Here is a 20,540-nt window from a genome sequence, read left to right on the forward strand (position 1 = left end):
GTGCGACCTGTCCAGAAGCATTCAGAAGTTTACATACTGAAATGCGTTCACTTTGAACTATCACTAGTAAGTGCTGGTACAAGTGAAACAAGGCTATAACAGGTACAGACAATGCTAACACTCAAAGCTTGTAAAGAACAATTCAGAACCAAGTTATTTGTTGGTCCACGTGCACATGAGAACAAACCACTTTATTTAAAATGCTGGCAAAGCTCAATGAGCTTTTTGAAAAGGATCTGCATAAGCAGTAAGATCCATGTGCAGCAGCGTGCAGTATTAGTCAGAATAATTTATGTAGAGCAAAGCATAGGACTGCCTCTGTTCAATGTGGGTAGATCGCTTGACAGAAAAACCAACAATTCCACTGTTCGATTGCTCTGCCGAGGATGGACACCAGCTGGAACACTTTATTCCAAGTGGGTCTCTGGTTGCTAGTAATCTGTGCTGCCAGTGGAAACGTTTGGGTTACAGACCAGGGGAAGAGCAGTATGAGGATGCTGGACGACACAAGGGAATTTACTGAATATGAGGTGCCTGACATGTGTGGACTGCGACCGCTTGTACGAGCAGTTAGTCGAAGAACCTTTTGGTGGGTCACCGCTGCTGCTGCGGATTGCAATATGTTGAGTTCCTGAGCTTTCAGGGGAAGGGAGTGAGGGAAAGTAGGGCAGCACTTTAATTTTAGAACCAAAACCCTGCAACATTCTGCAAGTTCAAAAGGAGCTTTGCATGGAGGGCGTTTGTTAGGCAAAATGTTTGAAAATAGAAGTTTTATTTATCTAGGCTATAGAAAAGAAGAAAAAAAATAGGACAGGGCAACAGATAAGATGGTGGATTACACACAGTACAGCTATGTTTCTGGATAGAGGCTATGGAGGCCTCTCAGTCTGAACATACTTTTATGCAGTCTTTTGACATTAAACTGTGGACGGACAAGAGGTCATGGAGATTGACTTCATGTTTGCTCTCGTTATCTATCTGCACCAATGGCTGAGGATGTTCTTACTACTGTAACACACTTTTTCATGAAAAATCTGATCAAATTAATAAAAATAGATGTGTTGGTAGTATATTGAATTTTATTAGATTTGTATTGTTGGTTGTAGATGTTCTGGCTGGTTTAAATCCTCTCCACACTGAAAACTATGTTTCTGTTGTGCTGTTTCTCTTGACAGTTGTGGGCAGGCTGAATACTAGTTTGTTGAGCTGTGAGCTGTGGTACTGTAATTGTTGATTTGAGACAATGTTTATACAGTAGTATTTCTTTGTGTGTGTGTGTCTGTGTGTGGTGGTGGTGAAAAACAAAATACAAGTTAAGGTAGTGCTTAAGATCTGAGTCTAAAAATGTGGCAGTTTTCTGTTTGCTTTGAACAGGATTCTGTAATAGTAAACAGGCAGACTGCTTGACAAACATTTGCTAAGTTATTGAGAAGAAAGGTTCTTATTAAAATGTTAGGTAACAAAAACCAAAACTTGGCTGCTAGCTTTGGTAAACTAACCTTCTAAGAAATCAAAATAAAAAATAAGCATTCTGATGTAAAACTATGAGAAACTTAGACATTGCCAACAATTGTCTACTTGTCAAAGCGGATCATAATCAATGATACCAGGTAAATCTTTTTGAATGTGGTATGTAGTACCCATAGTAACTCCTATCCATTGCATTGTTCCAGATGAGCCTTCTAGCCCTAGCACGGACCATGATGTCACACACATTCCAGCTTCTGCTGTGATTTCTGTTGCACCAGCCATAGCAACAATTCCCCCCAGCCCAACCACCCCATCTCCTCTCATTCGACGCCAGCTATCACATGACCAAGGTAAGGCCCAGCTGTCAAGGGGAGCGACATTGTGTTTGTGTGGCAGAGTTTTCATTGACTGTGACACACCATTGCACAGGTTTAATATTGATATATACAATATATTGCTGTAGTAATTAAGTGGATATTATTTGGCTGTTTGTTTCTATCTGTAGATTCTCTCAGGCTTAGTATTGTGGAGTCCCAGTCGGCTGGAAAAACTGAGCGTTCAAAGTCATGTGATGAAGGACTGGATAATTACAGAGAGGAAGGGAGATCGTAAGCCACTTTCACTTTTCCTTAAATTCGTTGTTGTATCAAGTTGTTAAAGGACCCCAATGCTCAGGACTGTACCATAACTTAATGTTTTTTTCCTTCTTGTTTTTAAATTGTTTTGCAGAAGGTCATCCATTAAGCATGTGTCGAGTCTGAAAGGACTCAAGAAGGTGAGTTTTATATACATTTTATGTTTGTATTACTCCTGCATACAGCACCGTTGTCTGCTTTGTTAAGAGAGTGTTCGTTTTGTTGCTGCTTTGTTTTGAGTTTTGCAGTGCTCCTGGAATAGTACTGGAGTTTATTCTCCCTTAACCATGAGTGCTCCTTTCAGTATAGTGTTTCTGCCGTTGGGTAAGGATTAAAAAAAAGTGGAAACATTTGTGTATTTGTGTTTTATTTTCTATGTAGTGTGGTGGAGTAAATCACGATATAGATATAGTACATTTAAACAGAACACAAAATAACACCAACATACTTTGTATGTAGGGTTACTTAAAATTGTTTCTTTTTCAGTGGAAAAAACAAAATTTGGTTTAATTAAATTAAACCTACTGATTTTCAGTAAAGTAATTACCCCTGGAAAATATGCAAGAAAGCTGCACTGAAGTGCACACACTCTGCTTCTGTGAGGGAGAATGCAGTTCACCTTGACCTGTTGGCAAACAAGTACCCAGACTCTATTAGTGAAATACAATACAGCAAAGCATGTTTTATTTGTGTGCCACAGATCGCATTTATACTTGATGACGATACCCTTTTCACAGGGCCGAAGAGGAAGTGATGTCACTGAAACCGTTGTTACTGTAACCATTGCAGCAGATGGGTGCTTTTACACATTTAAATTTTTAGTCTGGACTGGCATTAAGAGGCAAAATAACCTCGGCTCATCAACTGCGAATACTTAAACTGGAATGCATACTGTAATACTAATGTGATATTGGTTCTGAAGCTCTTGAACCACTTCCTAGTGGGAAGGTGTGCTCAGAACTCACTGTTTTCAGGTTGTGTCTGAGAGGCCTTTTATACTGCCCCTCCTAGACGATGGTCTTTCCATATAGAGTTGAGTCACATTTGTAGGGCATGCTGATAACTACCAACAAAATACAGGTTTTATTTCTCATTAAAGTCTACTTTAGTATGCCCCCTAAGTATGTTTATTTGGAGTTCAATTGGTGTAGTATGAGTTGCATTTTCACAACAAAGGGTCTGTAGAAAGCAGAGGGGCAGGGCTGGCTATCACAGTAGCTCTATGTCGGCCCCCACACACAGTGGCACAGTGTGACTGCAGAGCTCCAAACAATCTCTAAACAATCTCAGCCCTGCTGTTCCTTCAGTAGAAACATGACTGCATTTCGTTGGTATGTCCCCCACAGACAGCCCAGTCCCAGTGTGCTTGGGTAGAGTTGATAGCAGAGACGGGTTTGATTTGTGAAATGGACACTTCAAAAAGATTCAGTCAGGGCCTGCTTGTTTATATTTGCCTGTAACTTCTGCTGCGTGAAAAATAAAAAAAGAAGATGGGAAGTATGTCTCTGGTAAACAAACAGCTACTGTATGCAGTTCCTTCATGCAGGTTTTTGATTTTGGCAGTAATTGTGGGTTTATTAACTGACGTTTGGTTTTCTTTTGCCAAGGCTGTTGATGGCCAGAAGTCTTCAGAAGATTCTAGTTCCAGGAGGGACTCCTCATCGGATGTCTTCAGCGATGCCTCCAAAGAAGGATGGCTGCACTTCCGCCAGATTAGCACGGATAAGAGCAAGGTACAGCACTTTAATAGGGGGGTTTGAAACCTTGCAGACTAATTTAGAACACTTTTCCTTTCTGCGTGTTATTCAGAGTATTCCTCTGCTTTTCAAGTGGTTTGACCAATTTGTTGCAGTACTATATTTTATTTGGGGGAGAGGGAGGGGTTCATGTATCATTTGATGTTGTAGAACAGAGCTACAGTATTCTTATTTGCCTAATAACTTGCTGGGCCTGCCATACATCTTTGTATCAGTGATATTTGCCAGTCACCGATGTGGGCAAGAAAGGTCCTTGGATCATGTGAATTATGCCAGTGGCCATTTGATATTTGATAGTGTGCTGGCCATTTTATTTCTCCCCATCTGCCTTCATGGCTTGTCAGTTTGTTGCTAATTTACTGTAGATTGAATACCGTGTACCTATTTGAGTAAGACTTGTGTATCATCTTGTAACTGTAGTTATGTCGTTTTTAAGCCCTTCTCTGTCAACGTCAGATTTTTCGTTGTTCTTTTGCACGACATAATGTTGCTGACGATGGTCAGCTCAGTCTATCTCCCCCCCCACAATATTAGAAATAGTATCGGTTTAGTTCAGCCTTCCTTAGATATCCCTGTATATTTTATAACAGCTGTTGTAACCCTGTTTCAGTGTAATAAATAAAACCTTTTATTCAGAGCTTTCTGGAGAATGTAAATTAGAATTTTTCTGCTCCCACACACACACACACCGCATTTGGAATTTTAACTCTCAACACAGATGTCGGAGGGAGGTTGGTTGAGCTGTAGCTTTCTGCAGTTTGTATCTAGGATCAAAACCTGCCAGGTTTCAGGCGTCTGCAAACCCGTTTTAACATTTGTTATACTTTAGAATCTTTAACTGAGGCAGGACTGTAGGTGTTTAAAGGAGTTTGACGTAATAAATAGGATACCATTGTCTCCACCTGTGCTGGCTAGGTAAAATGGGAGTTTGGGGGGGAAAGACTGGTATTAATATCTCTTGGATTCTCCTAGTGGAAATTTACAGTGTGCCAGATTTGAATGCTGGAAGGCTTTAGCACTATTGGTTGTATTCACAGTTTGTGTGGCAGCAGTGTGGCGTAGTGGTTAGGGCTCTGGACTCTTGACTGGAGGGTTGTTGGTTCAATCCCAGGTGGGGGACGCTGCTGCTGTATGCTTGAGCAAAGTACTTTACCTAAATTGCTCCAGTAAAAACCCAACTGTATAAATGGGTAATTGTATGTAAAAATAATGTGATATCTTGTGACAATTGTAAGTCACCCTGGATAAGGGTGTCTGCTAATAAATAAATAATAATAATAATAATAATAATAATAATAATAATAATAATAACAGTATTGACATGGCAGATTATTATAATGAACTTCTGCAAACTATTTACACATGTCATGACCAACACCTTCTTCTTCTTCTTCTTCTTTATTTCTTAGCAGACGCCCTTATCCAGGGCGACTTACAATCGTAAGCAAATACATTTCAAGTGTTACAATACAAGTAATACAATAAGAGCAAGAAATACAATAACTTTTGTTCAAGCAAAGTACAAGTGTGACAAACCACAATTCAATAATACAGCAGATAATAGTGATAGTGACATCAGGATATGATTAAATAGTGATAGTTACACCAGGATATGATTAAATACAAAGTACTACAGGTTAAACACTTGGCAGATTACAGTATTCTGAAGTACAGGATTAAATGCAGTAAAATAGGGGGCAGATAAGAGCAAAATAAAGCACATTTACATGAAGGGTGATAGTGTCCCAGGAACAAACAGAGGAGTTCTACAGGTGCTGTTTGAAGAGGTGAGTCTTAAGGAGGCGCCGGAATGTGGTCAGGGACTGGGCAGTCCTGACATCTGTAGGAAGGTCATTCCACCACTGCGGAGCAAGGGTGGAGAAGGAGCGGGCTCTGGAGGCAGGGGAGCGTAGCGGAGGTAGAGCTAGTCTTCTAGTGCAGGCGGAGCGGAGAGGTCGAGTGGGGGTGTGGGGAGAGATGAGGGTCTGGAGGTAGCTGGGTGCAGTCTGGTGAAGGCATCTGTAGGCTAGTACAAGAGTCTTGAACTGGATGCGAGCGGTGATCGGGAGCCAGTGGAGCGAGCGGAGTAGTGGAGTAGCGTGGGCGAAGCGAGGCAGAGAGAACACCAGGCGGGCAGCAGAGTTCTGGATGAGCTGGAGCGGACGGGTGGCAGACGCAGAGAGGCCAGCCAGGAGGGAGTTGCAGTAGTCTAGGCGGGAGAGTACCAGGGCCTGGACCAGGAGCTGGGTAGCATAGTTGGTGAGGAAAGGTCGGATTCTTCGGATGTTGCTCAGGAAGAATCGGCAAGTGCGTGCCAGAGTGGAGATGTGCTGGGAATAAGAGAGGCAGGGGTCCAGGGTGACTCCAAGGTTCTTAGCTGAGGAAGAGGGAGAGAGTGTGGTAGATTCCAGAGGAACAGAGATAGAGAGATCAGAGGAGGGGGAGGAGGAGGGAAAGAAAAGGAGGTCAGATTTAGAGAGGTTGAGTTTGAGGTGATGCAAGTGCATCCAGGAGGAAATAGCAGACAGACAGGTAGAGATACGGGAGATACGTGAAGTTTCATATGAATGATGAGTTAAGCTTGTACTTTGTTCATGCCAATGATTTTGGTTGCTTTGTAGATTTTAACAGAGATATCAAACGTCACATCCTTTTGTTGTTGGCATATCTTTTATTAATTTTGTTGATGTTTCCATTCTTACTAAAAATGACTCATTGCATTGGTTTCTTGTCTTGCCCAATTATACAAATTCTCTGTTATCCATGACATGCTGGTGCCTGTCTTTGCAGCTTGCCCAGGGTCAGCAGTGTGTGCTTATCTGATTTCACTGACTCCATAGCCAGCAAGATCGTGAATTCGATAACCTTTCTGTCCAACCAGTGGGATCTCAAAACACACATTGGCAAATTGAATAAAATCTAAACAAACGGTGACTAATAGCAAAGAAATGGAAAGAGAGGGACTTTACCAGATTGCTGTAAACCAAGATGCTACTTCAGTATTATAGGCTAAAGTTCTTAATTTTCATTTTATTTGACTGTTCCAAAGAAAATTTGTCATGATGATCTTTTCAAACCCCATAACAGCCTTGATGGGTTCTTCACTTCTAGAGAGCTACATTATGAATGAGCCATGTATGGCTGATAAATCCTATATTGGACAGCCCTGCTCAAGTTCTCGGGTATCTGACGATGAAGGAATTGGATTGCTGATTTTTTTTAGTGGAGAGTGCGGGTCGTTCTTTTATCAATCAAGTCCTTTATTAACTAACATAGCATCTCACTACCATAAGGCACAGTAGCTCCCTTTGGACGGATGGAGGCTCTTTTAAATGAAACTCTTTTGTATTGCAGCGGGTTGGCAGTGGCATCAGGCCGTGGAAGCAGATGTATGCAGTTCTCAGAGGCCACTCGCTCTGCCTCTATAAGGATAAGAAGGAGCTTCTGATGCAGGGATCCTCCCAGTCCGAGGAAGAGCTCCAGCCAATCAGCATCAAGGCCTGCTTGATTGACATCTCCTACAGCGACACCAAGCGCAAAAATGTGCTCCGGCTCACCACCTCAGACTGCGGGTACCTGTTCCAGGCCGAGGACCGAGAGGACATGCTGTCCTGGATCAGGGTCGTCCAGGAGAACAGTAACTTGGATGAAGAGGTAAGCACTGTCCTGGAAGGGTTTTACAAAGGGTTAACACATGGTGATGCAATTGGACTTCACTGAATTCACATTTCCAGGTTCATTCATGACTTCCTTGAGTTATATGGTTGTTGGAATGAGCTGAATTTTCTATATTTTAATAAGCTGCTTTGTATAATCTGTATGTCTGTATCGGAATATGACGGTGTGATGTGTGTGAATAAGTTGTATAGCCGCCTTAGGGCGTGGTTCTCTGTGCTGAAAGAATGTGTTTACATTTGGGGGAAGGTAAATTGGATATTTGTAAACTCACAGAGAAGCCAGCAAATACAGATAGGGGTACATGCTGTGTGGAGTCACAGGCAACACCCGACAGAGGGAATATTTAGAAGAGTCTGAGATGAGTTCATTGCATTCCTGTGAAACAAACACCATTCTACATTGGTAGCAGGAATTGCCCATTCGTGGTAAATATTACTTTTAGTTATGTGTTAGTATATCAGTTTATAAACTAATATGTTTATATGTGGTTGCAATTTTATATATCGGCCCAAAAATGATGTTTTAATATAAATATTGTTGGTAAAAAGGGCTTGACCCTTACACTGAGTGATGATGGTTTGTTTGTTTGGTATACTGAAATATTATTGTCATGGCAGAATATAATTTGATGACTGTTTGAATTACTGTTTACCATATGTGTTACATATCAATTTTTGATTAAAAAAAATAAAATAAATAAATACATATATCGAAATGGAATAACTACAGAAAATAAGAACTAGTTACCATATTAAAAATCCGACAGCGTGAAACTGGTTGCTATGGCAATACAGTGACTCCAAATGCAATTTTGGTAACATTCACTTAACTGCTTGATAATGATAACACTTTACTAAAATAAATTATTTTTCTTCCATCTCGCTTAACAACACAATTTTAGTCTACAGTACCAAGAAATGAACCATGCTTTTTCTGTTTCTAGAACGCAGGTGTTACAAGCAGGGATCTAATAAGCAGGAAGTTAAAGGAGTACAATACAATGATGAGGTAAGCAATTTGACGGCTCCTGCTGTGAAATGTCTTTTGGATATTAGTTTCCTCTTACACTATACAGTGTTGACACAATGGTTCCTTTTTCAGTTCTTCTGGCAGCAAAACGGAACAGTCTCCCAAAACCCCCCGCCAGTCCCTCAGTATTCGACAGACACTGCTGGGAGCAAAAGGGGAACAGAAGACCCAGAGTCCTCACTCTCCGAAGCAGGATCCTGACAGAAAGCTTCTCAGTAAAGGTAGGAGGCTGCCACATTGTTTAGCTTGTAATGGGCTTTTCATTGCTTTCATTACAGTATTGTAGTTCTTTCCATTTGAATTCTGTTTCCCTGTTTTGCTTTCTGGGGGACCCAGAAGTGATAATTATCAATTTCCCACATGTAAGTGTTGTGACAGCAAACATTAAATATGTTCAACTATGATGGCTACACTGCAGCTGCGAATATTTCATAACCACCTGTATTGTTAGCTTTGTAGAGGCCAGATATGTTCTTTTTACCCAAATTTGACCCTCACCTTGAATTTGAAAAATTTTAGATGCCTAATGTGGAAATTGATTTAATTGATTTTGAAAGTGTGTGTTAATGGTTTGGCTATTCTTCCAAACAGAATCCTTGTAATACATGTTGCTCTCTCTGTATTTTGTTAATGGAATTGCAGTTTGATCTGTCAGAAAAGGTCTCATTATTTATTTATTTATTTGTTTTCTGTTTCTAGATGACACAAGTCCACCAAAGGATAAAGGAACTTGGAGAAAGGGCATTCCCAGCCTAATGAGGAAACCATTTGAGAAGAAAGCAGTTCAAGGGGTGACGTTCGGAGTTAGACTGGACGACTGCCCTCCCGCTCAGACCAACAAAGTAAGACGGTCCCATAGATCCCTTTGTATCATGGTTTTTTATGTCATGTTAATTGAATGTGCAATTCGTATTGAGTGACATGTCTTAATCTTTTCAGATTTAAAATATAAAGCATTGCAGTATAATTGAAGCCATCAGATAGCCTCACTTTGAAACTGTAAAAACAAACAACAAATCGTTTCAAGTTTGACAGGCAGTGTGGATGTCATAGCAGTAACAAGCTATTTCTCTCACTGGGTACCCATCCAGAGCCCCTTTACAAGTGAAACTTCACTAAGAGGGTGTTGGTAACTTTCGATTAAATGTTCTTGCACTGACCGTTCTAATTCTCTTTTTATTTGTCAATTGCCAACAGTTCAATCAGAGTCGCTTGTGACACAAGCTGATAGGACCAAGTTATTCACTTTTAGTGTTTTGGTAATCACATGTGTGTTTGTTTGTTTTCCAGTTTGTGCCATTGATAGTTGAGATCTGCTGTCAGCTAGTGGAGGAAAGAGGCCTTGAATACACAGGCATCTATCGAGTCCCGGGGAACAACACAGCCATCTCGAACATGCAGGAGGAGCTGAACAAAGGAATGTCTGACATAGACATTCAGGATGACGTGAGTTGCCGACAGCTAGGCTTCACATCACTGAGAAAACAATGCATTAAAGCAATTCTCTGCATGACTGCTGTATTCGTTGTGTTATTTGTACAGAAATGGCGGGACCTGAATGTTATCAGCAGTTTGCTGAAATCCTTTTTCAGAAAGCTTCCTGAACCTCTGTTTACAAATGGTAAGTTCTCAGAACCCTCTTCCCACCCCTCCACACCCCTATACTGCCCCAAAACCTACTCGAATGTATTTTGATAGAAACGTAGGATATGAAAATAAGGTATAGGCTAAGAAACAAGCAAAGGAACAACTGGTGAACAAACCCTTTACACAGTTAGGGCGTCAGGGTTTGTTGTGATTTCAGTTAGTCATTATCATCTTGGCTGCCATTCATCAATCAATGCCAAGCCCATATTTGTTAACCTAAGGAACATTAGTTAAAGTATGTCTGATAGTTGTACTAACATTGTGTTGATACTGGATTATTGCCGTCCTTATTCACTTTGATTTCTATACATTATGTAAGAAGAACCTAATTAACTTAATTAGTTCAAATGTGGCTGTCCACTTGTACTAAGAAAGTTGTACCTTAAAAACTTGAACTTGAGGGTATTTTTAGCACAAGTTTAATATAGGTCTTGGTGGCTTAATTTTGCACGTGTTCTGACATGGTTGGGCTATTTAATATGAATGTATTCTGTGATGTAACTAGGATTTAGGTCATGGTTAGATGGTATTGTCATGCATTATGTCTTTTTTTTTTTTTTTTTTTTTTTTAGTATCCTCCATTAAATATGGAGACTCTTATTTGCTGATAGTTGTCTGGCTGCCACACTACATGGTGAACACAATAACTGCCTTTATGTTGCACAAATCTTCACCAGACTTGTATCATAAACACCTGAAAATTCAGATTGCATTTGGCTGTTTTATAGTTTGTATTGGCCTTACTAAACAAAAAGGACATGTGCAGGACTATGTTTTTGAAGAATAGATTCAAAAGTGTGCCATCTAGTGCACACTTTGCAACATACAGAAGAGCCAGTAGTAACAGTAAGGAGTGCTTTGAAGATCTGGTTGCATGTTTCTTCACTGACATTTTTATTCCCTTTGTATTAGAAAAATATGCAGATTTTATAGAGGCCAACAGAACCAGCGACCCAGTGGATAGATTGAAATGTTTTAAAAAACTTGTAAGTTGAACAATATCAGTAACTACACAGTTTTCTGTATTCATATACACAGTGTTAGCTTTAATATGATACTAAAGTTTCTCTCTTCTCACTGTAGCTTCACGAGCTGCCAGACCATCATTTTGAAACTTTGAAGTTTCTGTCTGCACATCTCAAGACTGTGGCTGACAACTCTGAAAAAAACAAGGTACCTAAAAAGTGTTCAGTGAGACCAAGTCAGGTTTGATCAGTTGTGTCACATTAGCTATTCAAACTACAAAAATGTTATCCCATAATGTTCTAGTATTGTATTAAACCGTTTTATAGTGCTGGTCAACTACTATATTGAGGTGCTTGTTTTGTTTTAACTGTATATTTCCACAGTCCCATGTATTACATCATCCAGACGTGGCCTGTTTTCTGAAACTGTAAACTGATGTGATGTGAATGTTTGTTTGTTTGTTTGTTTGTTTGTTTGAGGAAATTTCCATAATTTTCTCCGGCGGCATCAAACTTTCAGTGTGGGGCTGCAGTGTATAAATAACCAAATCTGCCAGAAAATGAATAATTAGTTGATTGCTGGCACTTGTTTTGCAGATGGAACCACGGAATCTGGCGATCGTGTTCGGTCCCACTCTGGTCAGGACATCAGAAGACAACATGACCCATATGGTGACACACATGCCAGACCAGTACAAAATTGTAGAAACTCTTATACAGCATGTAAGTGAAGTGAAATGCAGTTGGACATGCCATCTGTTTTTTTTCGTTTGATATCGAGGCCTCCTTACTCCTCGAGTGGAGATACAGGGCAAGTCGCTTAAGGGTTTCAGAATCGAGGCCAAGGTGACCGTTTTCATGCTTGGTTGAGCTAATAGACTATACGAGAAGCTCATCTTGCCCAGGTTTGATTAAATGTGACGGACATCTTTAATGCACGATTTAACTTAGTTCCTGTCGATCTACTTTATTTCACAACTGATTTGAGTGAGTTTTTGACGGTTATATCATGGGAACCATTTTTCTGGTTTTGATCAAAGTAGGCTAGTTATGTTGCTATTCTCCAAGCAGTAGATGTAGTTTATGGTGACCTATACTTTTTCATGGTAATGTAGTTATTACCTAGGCAGGAGGATATGTACACTATGTACTGATGCATCTTGTTTTCTTTGTTTTTCAGTATCACTGGTTTTTTACAGAAGAAGGCAATGAAGATCCAATGGTGCGTATAAACACACGTTTACAGCTTGCTTTTTTTTATTTATTTGATTTTATTGAGTGATTTTTGTAATATCTCCTCTATTGGTCTTTATGTAAGCCTGTGCATTCAGGGTACAGTAGTTGGTATTCTTCGTTATTTAAGCCTGTGCATTCAGGGTACAGTAGTTGGTATTCTTTGTCTAAAGCAGGGAGGATAGTTTAGTTTTGTGCCGTTGATAATTGTAAATGATACAGTTCGAACTATTACCAGAGGGGAGCAGTGTTCTGGATACAACGTCTTCTCCACCTACATCAGATTAAAGGCTGTATTTCCCCGGCCTGTAGCAGTGGATGAGAATGTTTGTTTATTGGCTCCGGGTCTCATATAAATTTTGTTCAATTCTAGACTCCAGTTCGTCAGGAGAATGCTGTTGAATCTCAGCCAGTGCCAAACATAGATCATTTGCTCACCAACATTGGAAGGACTGGAGGTTCTCCAGGAGATGTATCAGGTAACTTGCCTGGACCAGATGCGCTTTGGGGTGGGTTAACATCAACAGATTTATTATTATTATTATTATTATTATTATTATTATTATTATTATTATTATTATTATTATTATTATTATTATTATTATTCTATACATGAAAGAAAAAAGGATAAGAGGAGCTGGCAAAAAAAAGCTAATCTTATCACTGCTCTTTATCAGAACACAAAGGCATTCATAATGGAATTAAGCTTCATAATATAGATTTTAATTTTTTATATATATGAGTATGATTATTATTATTATTATTATTAAATACTGGAGTTTAGGCCTCAGGAAGATAAGCACCTTCCATTTGCTTTTCAGAAGTAATTAAAGCAAAACAAGCTCCAATACTGTTTGTTGGTTTGTAATGACAAACTATTTCAACCTTTTTCTAGATGAAAAAATCCATTTGAGAAACAAATGGAAACATGGGTTACAATAGTTTGTTTGTCCAATGTGTATTGAATTTTATTTATTTATATATATATATATATATATATATATATATATATATATAAAATATATAAAATATATATAGTTATATTTACCTTTTTTATATATTAAGTTTATCAGTTCAGTTTTTTTCGTTTTCTCCCCCTTACACATTTCATTTGTCGTCTTGTCCTTTTCCTAAGTTTCAATTCCATAGGCTTTTTTCTTTTCTTTTCAGTATTCTTTGAGTGTGATCCTGCCAACTGTTGCATTAACCCAGCATGTTTTTTCACATAAATATGACCCCTTTGTCTCTAGTTTTTCTTGTTGAGTGTCTAAGGCTTTTCCAGCATTTACACATACTGATCTTGAAACAGGCCAAGTGGGAGGAGTGATGTCACTGATGGATTCTGTGATGTCACTGATGGACAGCTGGAACTGTAGGAAGAAGGAGGATTGTTGCCCCCATTGTAGCTGCCTAGTCTGCAGAAATCCCCGTTTCTTGTAAATGGACAAAAAAAACTGTCGTCCGTGGTGTACATTTTACTTTTTAAGATTATTTCAAACAGACCAATACTACTTTTTAAAAGTCTTTCTGCTGTTTCTTATTATTTCTGAAGCAGACCCTGAGGAGAAATAGAATGGTATGGTCTACCAGTTTTTTAGTCATGTAGCATAAAGTCATGTGTCCAAAGGGGTGTGGTGGGGGGCTGAGCTATCTTTTATAGATTTTTTCAAAAATGTGTTTTAAACCACCAACGTATTTAAACTAGATTCCAAAATGACCTTGACAAAATAAGTAGGACCTTCCTGATTCTGCCCTGGAGATGCCTTTTTGCAAGCCCCCTTCTGCCCCCTGTCATGTGTTCTTGCCCCATAGCAACTCTTTGTAGTCTTCATTACACTGCACATCTCATCACAGCTTCTCAACCCTTCAATGTTTAAAAACCGGCAGCTACAAATGTACATACCAAGGAGGCTGCAGTAGTTTAGTGCAGTGCTTCTCAAACGGGTATGGGTTGATCAGACTATTTTCATACTTGGCATTTTCAGATAAACACTTTGGTGCAAAGGCTGCTAAATAAGCATCGTTAACAATCGAAGATACACAAATGTGAAAGACATTAACTAAGTGTGCTATATAAAAATTCTACCACTAAAGTTTAGACTGCGTATTAGCTGGCATTGGGATCTTTTAAGTAGATTTGTGAGAGAATGAATACGATAGTCTGAAGAGATATAGTAGTGTGTAGAAGCAGTTATGCATGCTCTGCTCTCTGCCCAGGACAACAAGCAAGGTCCCATTGCTGTTCTTCTCATTGAACAGGTTCCACTCACAATTCACAGCTTTCTTTCATGGCGGTGGCTTTCTGTGGTGCTTTCATCTCCATGAGCTGTGACTGTCCAATGTGTCCTGATCTTATGTTCTCTGTCTCGCATTGTGTTTTTGTGGACTATGCTTTTCTCTTCATTGGTACAGTTTGTTAAATGGGAGATAGGCGGTAATTCTGCTATGATTTCATTTTTCTTCTCTTCATTTCAGATTCAGCCACTAGTGACTCAGCAAAATCTAAGGTGAGATTTTTCTTTTGTTTCTTAGTGTGTTGTGTGTCTATATAATGAGTAATTGTAGTCCTCCTAGTTGTAGCTGAGAACATGTTCCAGCTTAACCAATGCAAATTGTTGAAGATTATTAGTATATTTAATAAACAAAGTGGTTTCATAAAACACATGTTTACTATTCTGGCTTTTTTTGTCACTATTTTTACTAGAGAATATATTTGTAATTGTATTTCATATCCCACAGGACATTAACCCTTTCTTCTTACTAAACAGGGTTCTTGGGGTTCTGGAAAGGATCAGTACAGCAGAGAACTGCTTGTGTCCTCAATCTTTGCCGCAGCCAGCCGCAAACGAAAGAAGCCGAAGGACAAGCCGCAGCCGAGCAGCTCGGACGACGAACTGGACAGTGTGTTTGTAAAGAAGGAACACGACACAAACAGGTCCAATGACGGCACAGGCAAAGTGGAGGCGGACAAAGAGACTGTTACTCTGAACCAAAAAGGATGGTCTAGAGAGAGTCAGGATATCAAAAAGGACATCCATAAAATCACTGATTTAGTGACCAGGTGTAAAAAGGACAACAGAAATTCCTTTTTCATGAGAGAGAAATTGCCCTCAGGACAGCCTTCTCCTTGTCCTTCACCGAGCCCAAAACGCACCGAATCTCCAAGCCTCAGTTACCGACTTCAGGCATTGGGAAAATCCTCTCTCTCTGATCCTCCTTCCCAGCTTGATGATGCGTCAGATCTAGGTACGATGAACAGTACAAGCTCCCAGGCTTCTCAAAGGACGCGCTACAGGAAGTGGACAACTCCTGACATCAAGGGTAACGAGTCCATAGCGGCAGAGACCAGCTCTATCACATCAGATTATTCAACCACATCATCTATGACATACCTGACTGGTGTGGAGTCTAGTATCTTGAGCCCGGAGGTTCAGTCTGTGGCAGAAAGCAGGGGAGATGAGGCTGATGATGAACGGAGCGAACTAATCAGCGAAGGACGGCCGATGGAGACGGACAGCGAAAGTGACTTCCCTGTGTTTGCATCACTCTCAGCTCCTGAAAAGACTCTGCGGGAGGTGTTCCAGGAAAAGGGTCTCCACAGCCGGAGAGGGTCGATGGGGAGTGAGCTTGCAGGAACGGAGGGCAGCACCACACCAAAGCTAGACAGTCATCGGGGGTTTGTGTCTCACAAGCTGATTGAGTGTGACACACTCTCCAGGAAAAAGTCAGCGAGGCAGAAAACTGACAGCGAGTCTTCAGCAGAGACACGGAGTGACAAGGAGTCAAACAGGTTGTCGCGGGTGTTTGAGGTGATGAAGAAGGGAAAATCGACTGGGAGCTTGTCATCAAACAAAAGCGAGCCCGAGAAGCAGGAGCCGGCATGGCGACTGAAGATCACAGAGAGGTTAAAGTTTCGTTTGAAAAGTTCGGCAGATGACATGTTCGGGGTCGGCACGCAAGCAACCAGATCTCCAGAGACACGGAAAAAAAAAATCAGACGGAGACACACCATGGGAGGACAGCGAGACTTTGCGGAGTTAGCCATCATGAATGACTGGAAAGAGCAGGAGCAAGCAGATGAAGAATCCGAGCTGTCTGCCATGGACCGGCTGAAACCCAAATGTAACTCCCAGGACCTTTCCATCAGGGAGTGGATTGCACGAGAGCGCTTCCGCACCAGCAACCCGGACGTCAACACAGACTCGCCAGCAGAGCCGGCTGCAGGAGCCAGGAGCCAGGGGGAAGGGTCCAAGCCAGAGATGCCTTTATCTGTTCAGGAAGATGCAGACAGCTCTAGCAGTGTAGCTCAGATCAGTAGGCCATCTCTATCAGAACAACTGAACGGTGACAGTCGGGACAAGAACAAAACAAACTTAAGCCCTGCAGTGGACGCCCATCCTCACAAATTATCTGGCGCCCAAGTGGTTAGGTCACGGTTCTATCAGTATCTTTAAAAAATAAATAAATAAAGAAACAACTCTGTGTGTGTGTGTGTGTGTGTGTGTGTGTGTGTGTGTGTGTGTGTGTATGTATGTGTATATATATATATATATATATATATATATATATATATATATACACACACACTCTATAGACTCTATAGCTAGTTGCTTGTAATAATTGTATTTTTAAACTGTAAATATTTATCTCTGTACTTGAACTGTGTATTTGGGTTCCTGTTTTACAGCCTCTTTAAAGGCTGGTTTCTGTGCTGTGTACTGTGGAAACTCTTTGCAGTGCATTGTGACAGCCAGACATTCTGTGCTCGTAAAATTAAATAAAATATCTTTTATATGACTTTAAAAATAAAAATGTACAAAGCGAGTGCTGAACAACACTTCTGATGCAATATTTCTGTATTAAGGTTTTACCATTATCGACAACTAGCGTCATAATGCAAAAAAAAAAAGGAAAAAAAAACGATATTCATCAGATCTTACAGATGTTTATTCACAAAAGAAAGTGCCTCATTATGATTTGGTTCTGAGATAGTTAGGGTGCCATATTGTCTTTTGCTCAAATATTTAAAATGTACTGTGAATGACTGACTGAATTTTATCTACAGCTCAGTTTTCATGAAGACAGAGTTCAACACAAGCCGAATCAGAGCTTCCATTCTGTAGGCATTCCACTTGGGTCTTAAAGGGTTTTATATTCAGAATTATTATTATTATTATTATTATTATTATTATTATTATTATTATTATTATTTTTTTTTTTTTTTTTTAAATGAGACTTGAAGTTTTTAATATTTCTGTAAAATAAGTAACTTTAATGTACATATTTCATGTCTTCTTTTATTTTCCCCTCAAAGGCCAGATTTAATAAATGTTGTAATATAGGCATGTAGATGGTGGACCCTGGAAGAACTGGTCATTTGATCATTTTTCTTCATCTCTGAAACTGCATGAATAAATGTGTCCTGAAACTGGACATTGTATCATGCCTGTGTACAGCCATGTAGGGGGGAGATGCCCCTAAAACACTGGAAATAAATACAATCTTTCTGTGATCTGTTTTGTTTGGGTATTATGTTGATTAAGTTTAAAAAATAAAAAAATAAATAAATGTATCCAAAACTTCCAAATGTTGCATTAAAGGTAAATGCCCAAAAAATATATTGGTAACAAGATGAAGGGGATCGTACAGAAATATGAACTGAAAGAGAACAGTATAAGCAATACCTCTGAATCCCCATTCTTCATTTCCAAAAGTCTGATCGGAACAGGCAGACATTCTCTTTAATTGGGTGTTTTCTTTTTTCTACAGATCAAAACTGATACGACTTATTCCTGTGTTTTTGTATATTGAGATCAAATACAGGAAAGGTGATATACATATATAAGCACACTTCTGTCATTAAATCAAACGCCCTGTACAAACCTGATCCCAACGATGACTGTATATCAAATGTTACATTATTGGAATATTACCAATACCAACATTAAATAAGCCCTCATGGTCACAGGTGCTTGCTAATCTTTTTAAACAAATCAGCCTCCAGTACATTGCAACACCAATGCCCTATCCAGGCTCCTTATAGTTGTTTTCATTTACAATCTGTTTATTCTGCATTTCTTAGGCAGTGTGGATATGGTTAAGGTGACTGATGACTGCTTGGATTAATGTGTTTCTAAACAAGCACATGTCTAGAGGACACATGCCTCCCCAAATTGGCTTGGGTTTATAATAAATGCCATTGTTTGCATGCACAAAACATCACATCCAATACTGTTGACACAACAATCAGTAACACGTTGCAGACTCTGTGGGTCAAATGCAACGAACTGAAAGCAGTACTAACTGGGGATGATCCTGTGGTTAGTACGCAGCTCCGTACTAAACTAGTATGCAAGTTAAATACCAATTGCAACGAAGTTGGCGGTTGAAGTTAGTCCACAGCTGCGTACTAAAAAAGGTCTTAATTGCAACAAAGCCAAAAATAACTGCTGCTGCCCTCTAGAGGATACCACGTAAGGGACTAACATTAGTCTAACTCTTGCTATGGACTAAGAATTTTAGTTTTGTACTAAATGGAATAGTGGAAGACATGTGAAAGTCCCAGAATGTACTGGCAGTTTATTTTTGCTGAAATAATAATGTGTGCATATAATATACACATATATACAGTATGTCGTCACTATATTTGAAGCATATGCTGCCTGTACGGATACGCTACAATACTGTTAACTACTAATAATGAAGGAAGTTGTCGGCAGCATTGGTCTTGCATGTAGAGCCTGTAGTATGCGCTAGTAGGTTTCGCATTTGAGAGACGTATTTATTTATTTATTTATTTATTTATTTATTTTTTTTTTGGGGGGGGCAGCAAGTCTTTTCTTTCCCTTTAATTTGAAGGGACTCGACACTGGTGGTTCTTAGGGGCGAGCAGGTATATTGAGGAGTAGGGACACAGTGGGTAGAATGTGAGTTAAGTGTTATTTTACGTAGTAGGTCCTGGAGGCACACTGAAAAATAAAATAATCAGTGCTCTTCTCAGGGTGTTTTTAGAAGTGATTATCTATGATACTTCTTTGGAATACCACCTCTTCCCTGTTTTGTACTTGTTGTGGTCCAATGAGAACGGTGTTGTTACAGCCTGTGTGTGTTGACCACGGTTATCCTTTACTCCCTTTAAAACAGCCTGGGCCCCACCGCACGAGCTGCAACTGTCTGTATCATGTATAAAGCTAATGTTGTAATCAAAAACAGAATTCAAAATTAAACCAGCTTTGCTAATTTATTTCATGGCATTGCACTTGGTTGAGTATTTTATAGTCTGTGTGCCCTGATATGGTGTATTTTACCTTGCATATATATCTTAAATAAAAATTTTAAAAAATATTACGTGCACACATATAAATATAAGTTAGAGACGAATTAATATGTATGTATAAATGTCGGCCTATTTGTAACATTGTAAAAATGATTACTTGGCTCATAATATTGTAAAATACATACATTACTGGTACAAATATTTCAAATGTTCTGATTCAGAGCCATCCCGCCTTGCACCGTGTCTGGCTCCCTGTAAAAGGATAAAGCGGTTCCCTTTCAAGTCGAAAATAACCATCAAGGTATGGGATATTGCCGTTAGGCAATAGGGATTGGCTGAGCTTTTATAGCAAAGCTGCCGATAGGCCTCTGCGTGAGCTGCCACGTAAGCCCGCCCCCTTGGGAGCTTCCTATACGCAGCACGCAGAGACTCTGTTCCTCTTTTGCCTTCAGCATATGTAGGACATTGAGCTGGTAAGTTTTCTCTCTGAGAGATTTACATCACTGATTGTACTCGTCAGCCTTGAGCTTGAGAAGCTGGCTACCGCCCCTTCTCTGAGTTGATTTCAGTGTTAGCTCTACTGAGCATTATATATATATATATATTTATATTATATATTGTTTTCACCTTCACGCTTTGCTTCGGCATTGCGTTCTTTCCGCGTTGGCTCTCCGTCTTTCTTACATATTAATATTTTATTAATATTGTTTAAATTTTTTGTTATTGGGTTTTTGGCATTGTCTATTCTCCCCGTAGGTATAGAATAGAGTTTAGAGGACACGTTGCGCGCCTGGCTAGGCCACGCACCTCGACGCTCGGCGCATCGACGCCTCGTCGCTCAGCGCACGCA

General features: G+C 39.8%; 1 protein-coding gene across 9 annotated transcripts in view; it reads left to right on the forward strand.

Moving 5' to 3' along the window:
• LOC117435676 (rho GTPase-activating protein 21-like) overlaps positions 1-17,926 on the forward strand; it is a 97,148-nt gene extending 79,222 nt beyond the window's left edge. For 7 of the 9 annotated variants that reach the window (XM_059019793.1, XM_059019794.1, XM_059019795.1 and 4 more), the window contains 17 exons: positions 1,674-1,820; positions 1,976-2,078; positions 2,200-2,245; positions 3,713-3,838; positions 7,217-7,516; positions 8,484-8,548; positions 8,642-8,790; positions 9,269-9,411; positions 9,860-10,015; positions 10,112-10,190; positions 11,129-11,202; positions 11,300-11,389; positions 11,779-11,904; positions 12,362-12,403; positions 12,788-12,923; positions 14,890-14,921; positions 15,183-17,926. In XM_059019793.1, the coding sequence (XP_058875776.1) occupies positions 1,674-1,820; positions 1,976-2,078; positions 2,200-2,245; positions 3,713-3,838; positions 7,217-7,516; positions 8,484-8,548; positions 8,642-8,790; positions 9,269-9,411; positions 9,860-10,015; positions 10,112-10,190; positions 11,129-11,202; positions 11,300-11,389; positions 11,779-11,904; positions 12,362-12,403; positions 12,788-12,923; positions 14,890-14,921; positions 15,183-16,868 (3,500 nt within the window). In that variant the 3' untranslated portion in view covers positions 16,869-17,926. The remainder of the gene's footprint in view (positions 1-1,673; positions 1,821-1,975; positions 2,079-2,199; positions 2,246-3,712; positions 3,839-7,216; positions 7,517-8,483; positions 8,549-8,641; positions 8,791-9,268; positions 9,412-9,859; positions 10,016-10,111; positions 10,191-11,128; positions 11,203-11,299; positions 11,390-11,778; positions 11,905-12,361; positions 12,404-12,787; positions 12,924-14,889; positions 14,922-15,182) is intronic. The other 2 variants (XM_059019792.1, XM_059019799.1) reach the window with 1 other exon arrangement.
• The last annotated feature ends 2,614 nt before the right edge of the window (positions 17,927-20,540 follow it).

Source organism: Acipenser ruthenus, chromosome 3 (assembly GCF_902713425.1).
Source record: "Acipenser ruthenus chromosome 3, fAciRut3.2 maternal haplotype, whole genome shotgun sequence".
In the NCBI taxonomy this organism is placed as follows: Eukaryota; Metazoa; Chordata; class Actinopteri; order Acipenseriformes; family Acipenseridae; genus Acipenser; species Acipenser ruthenus.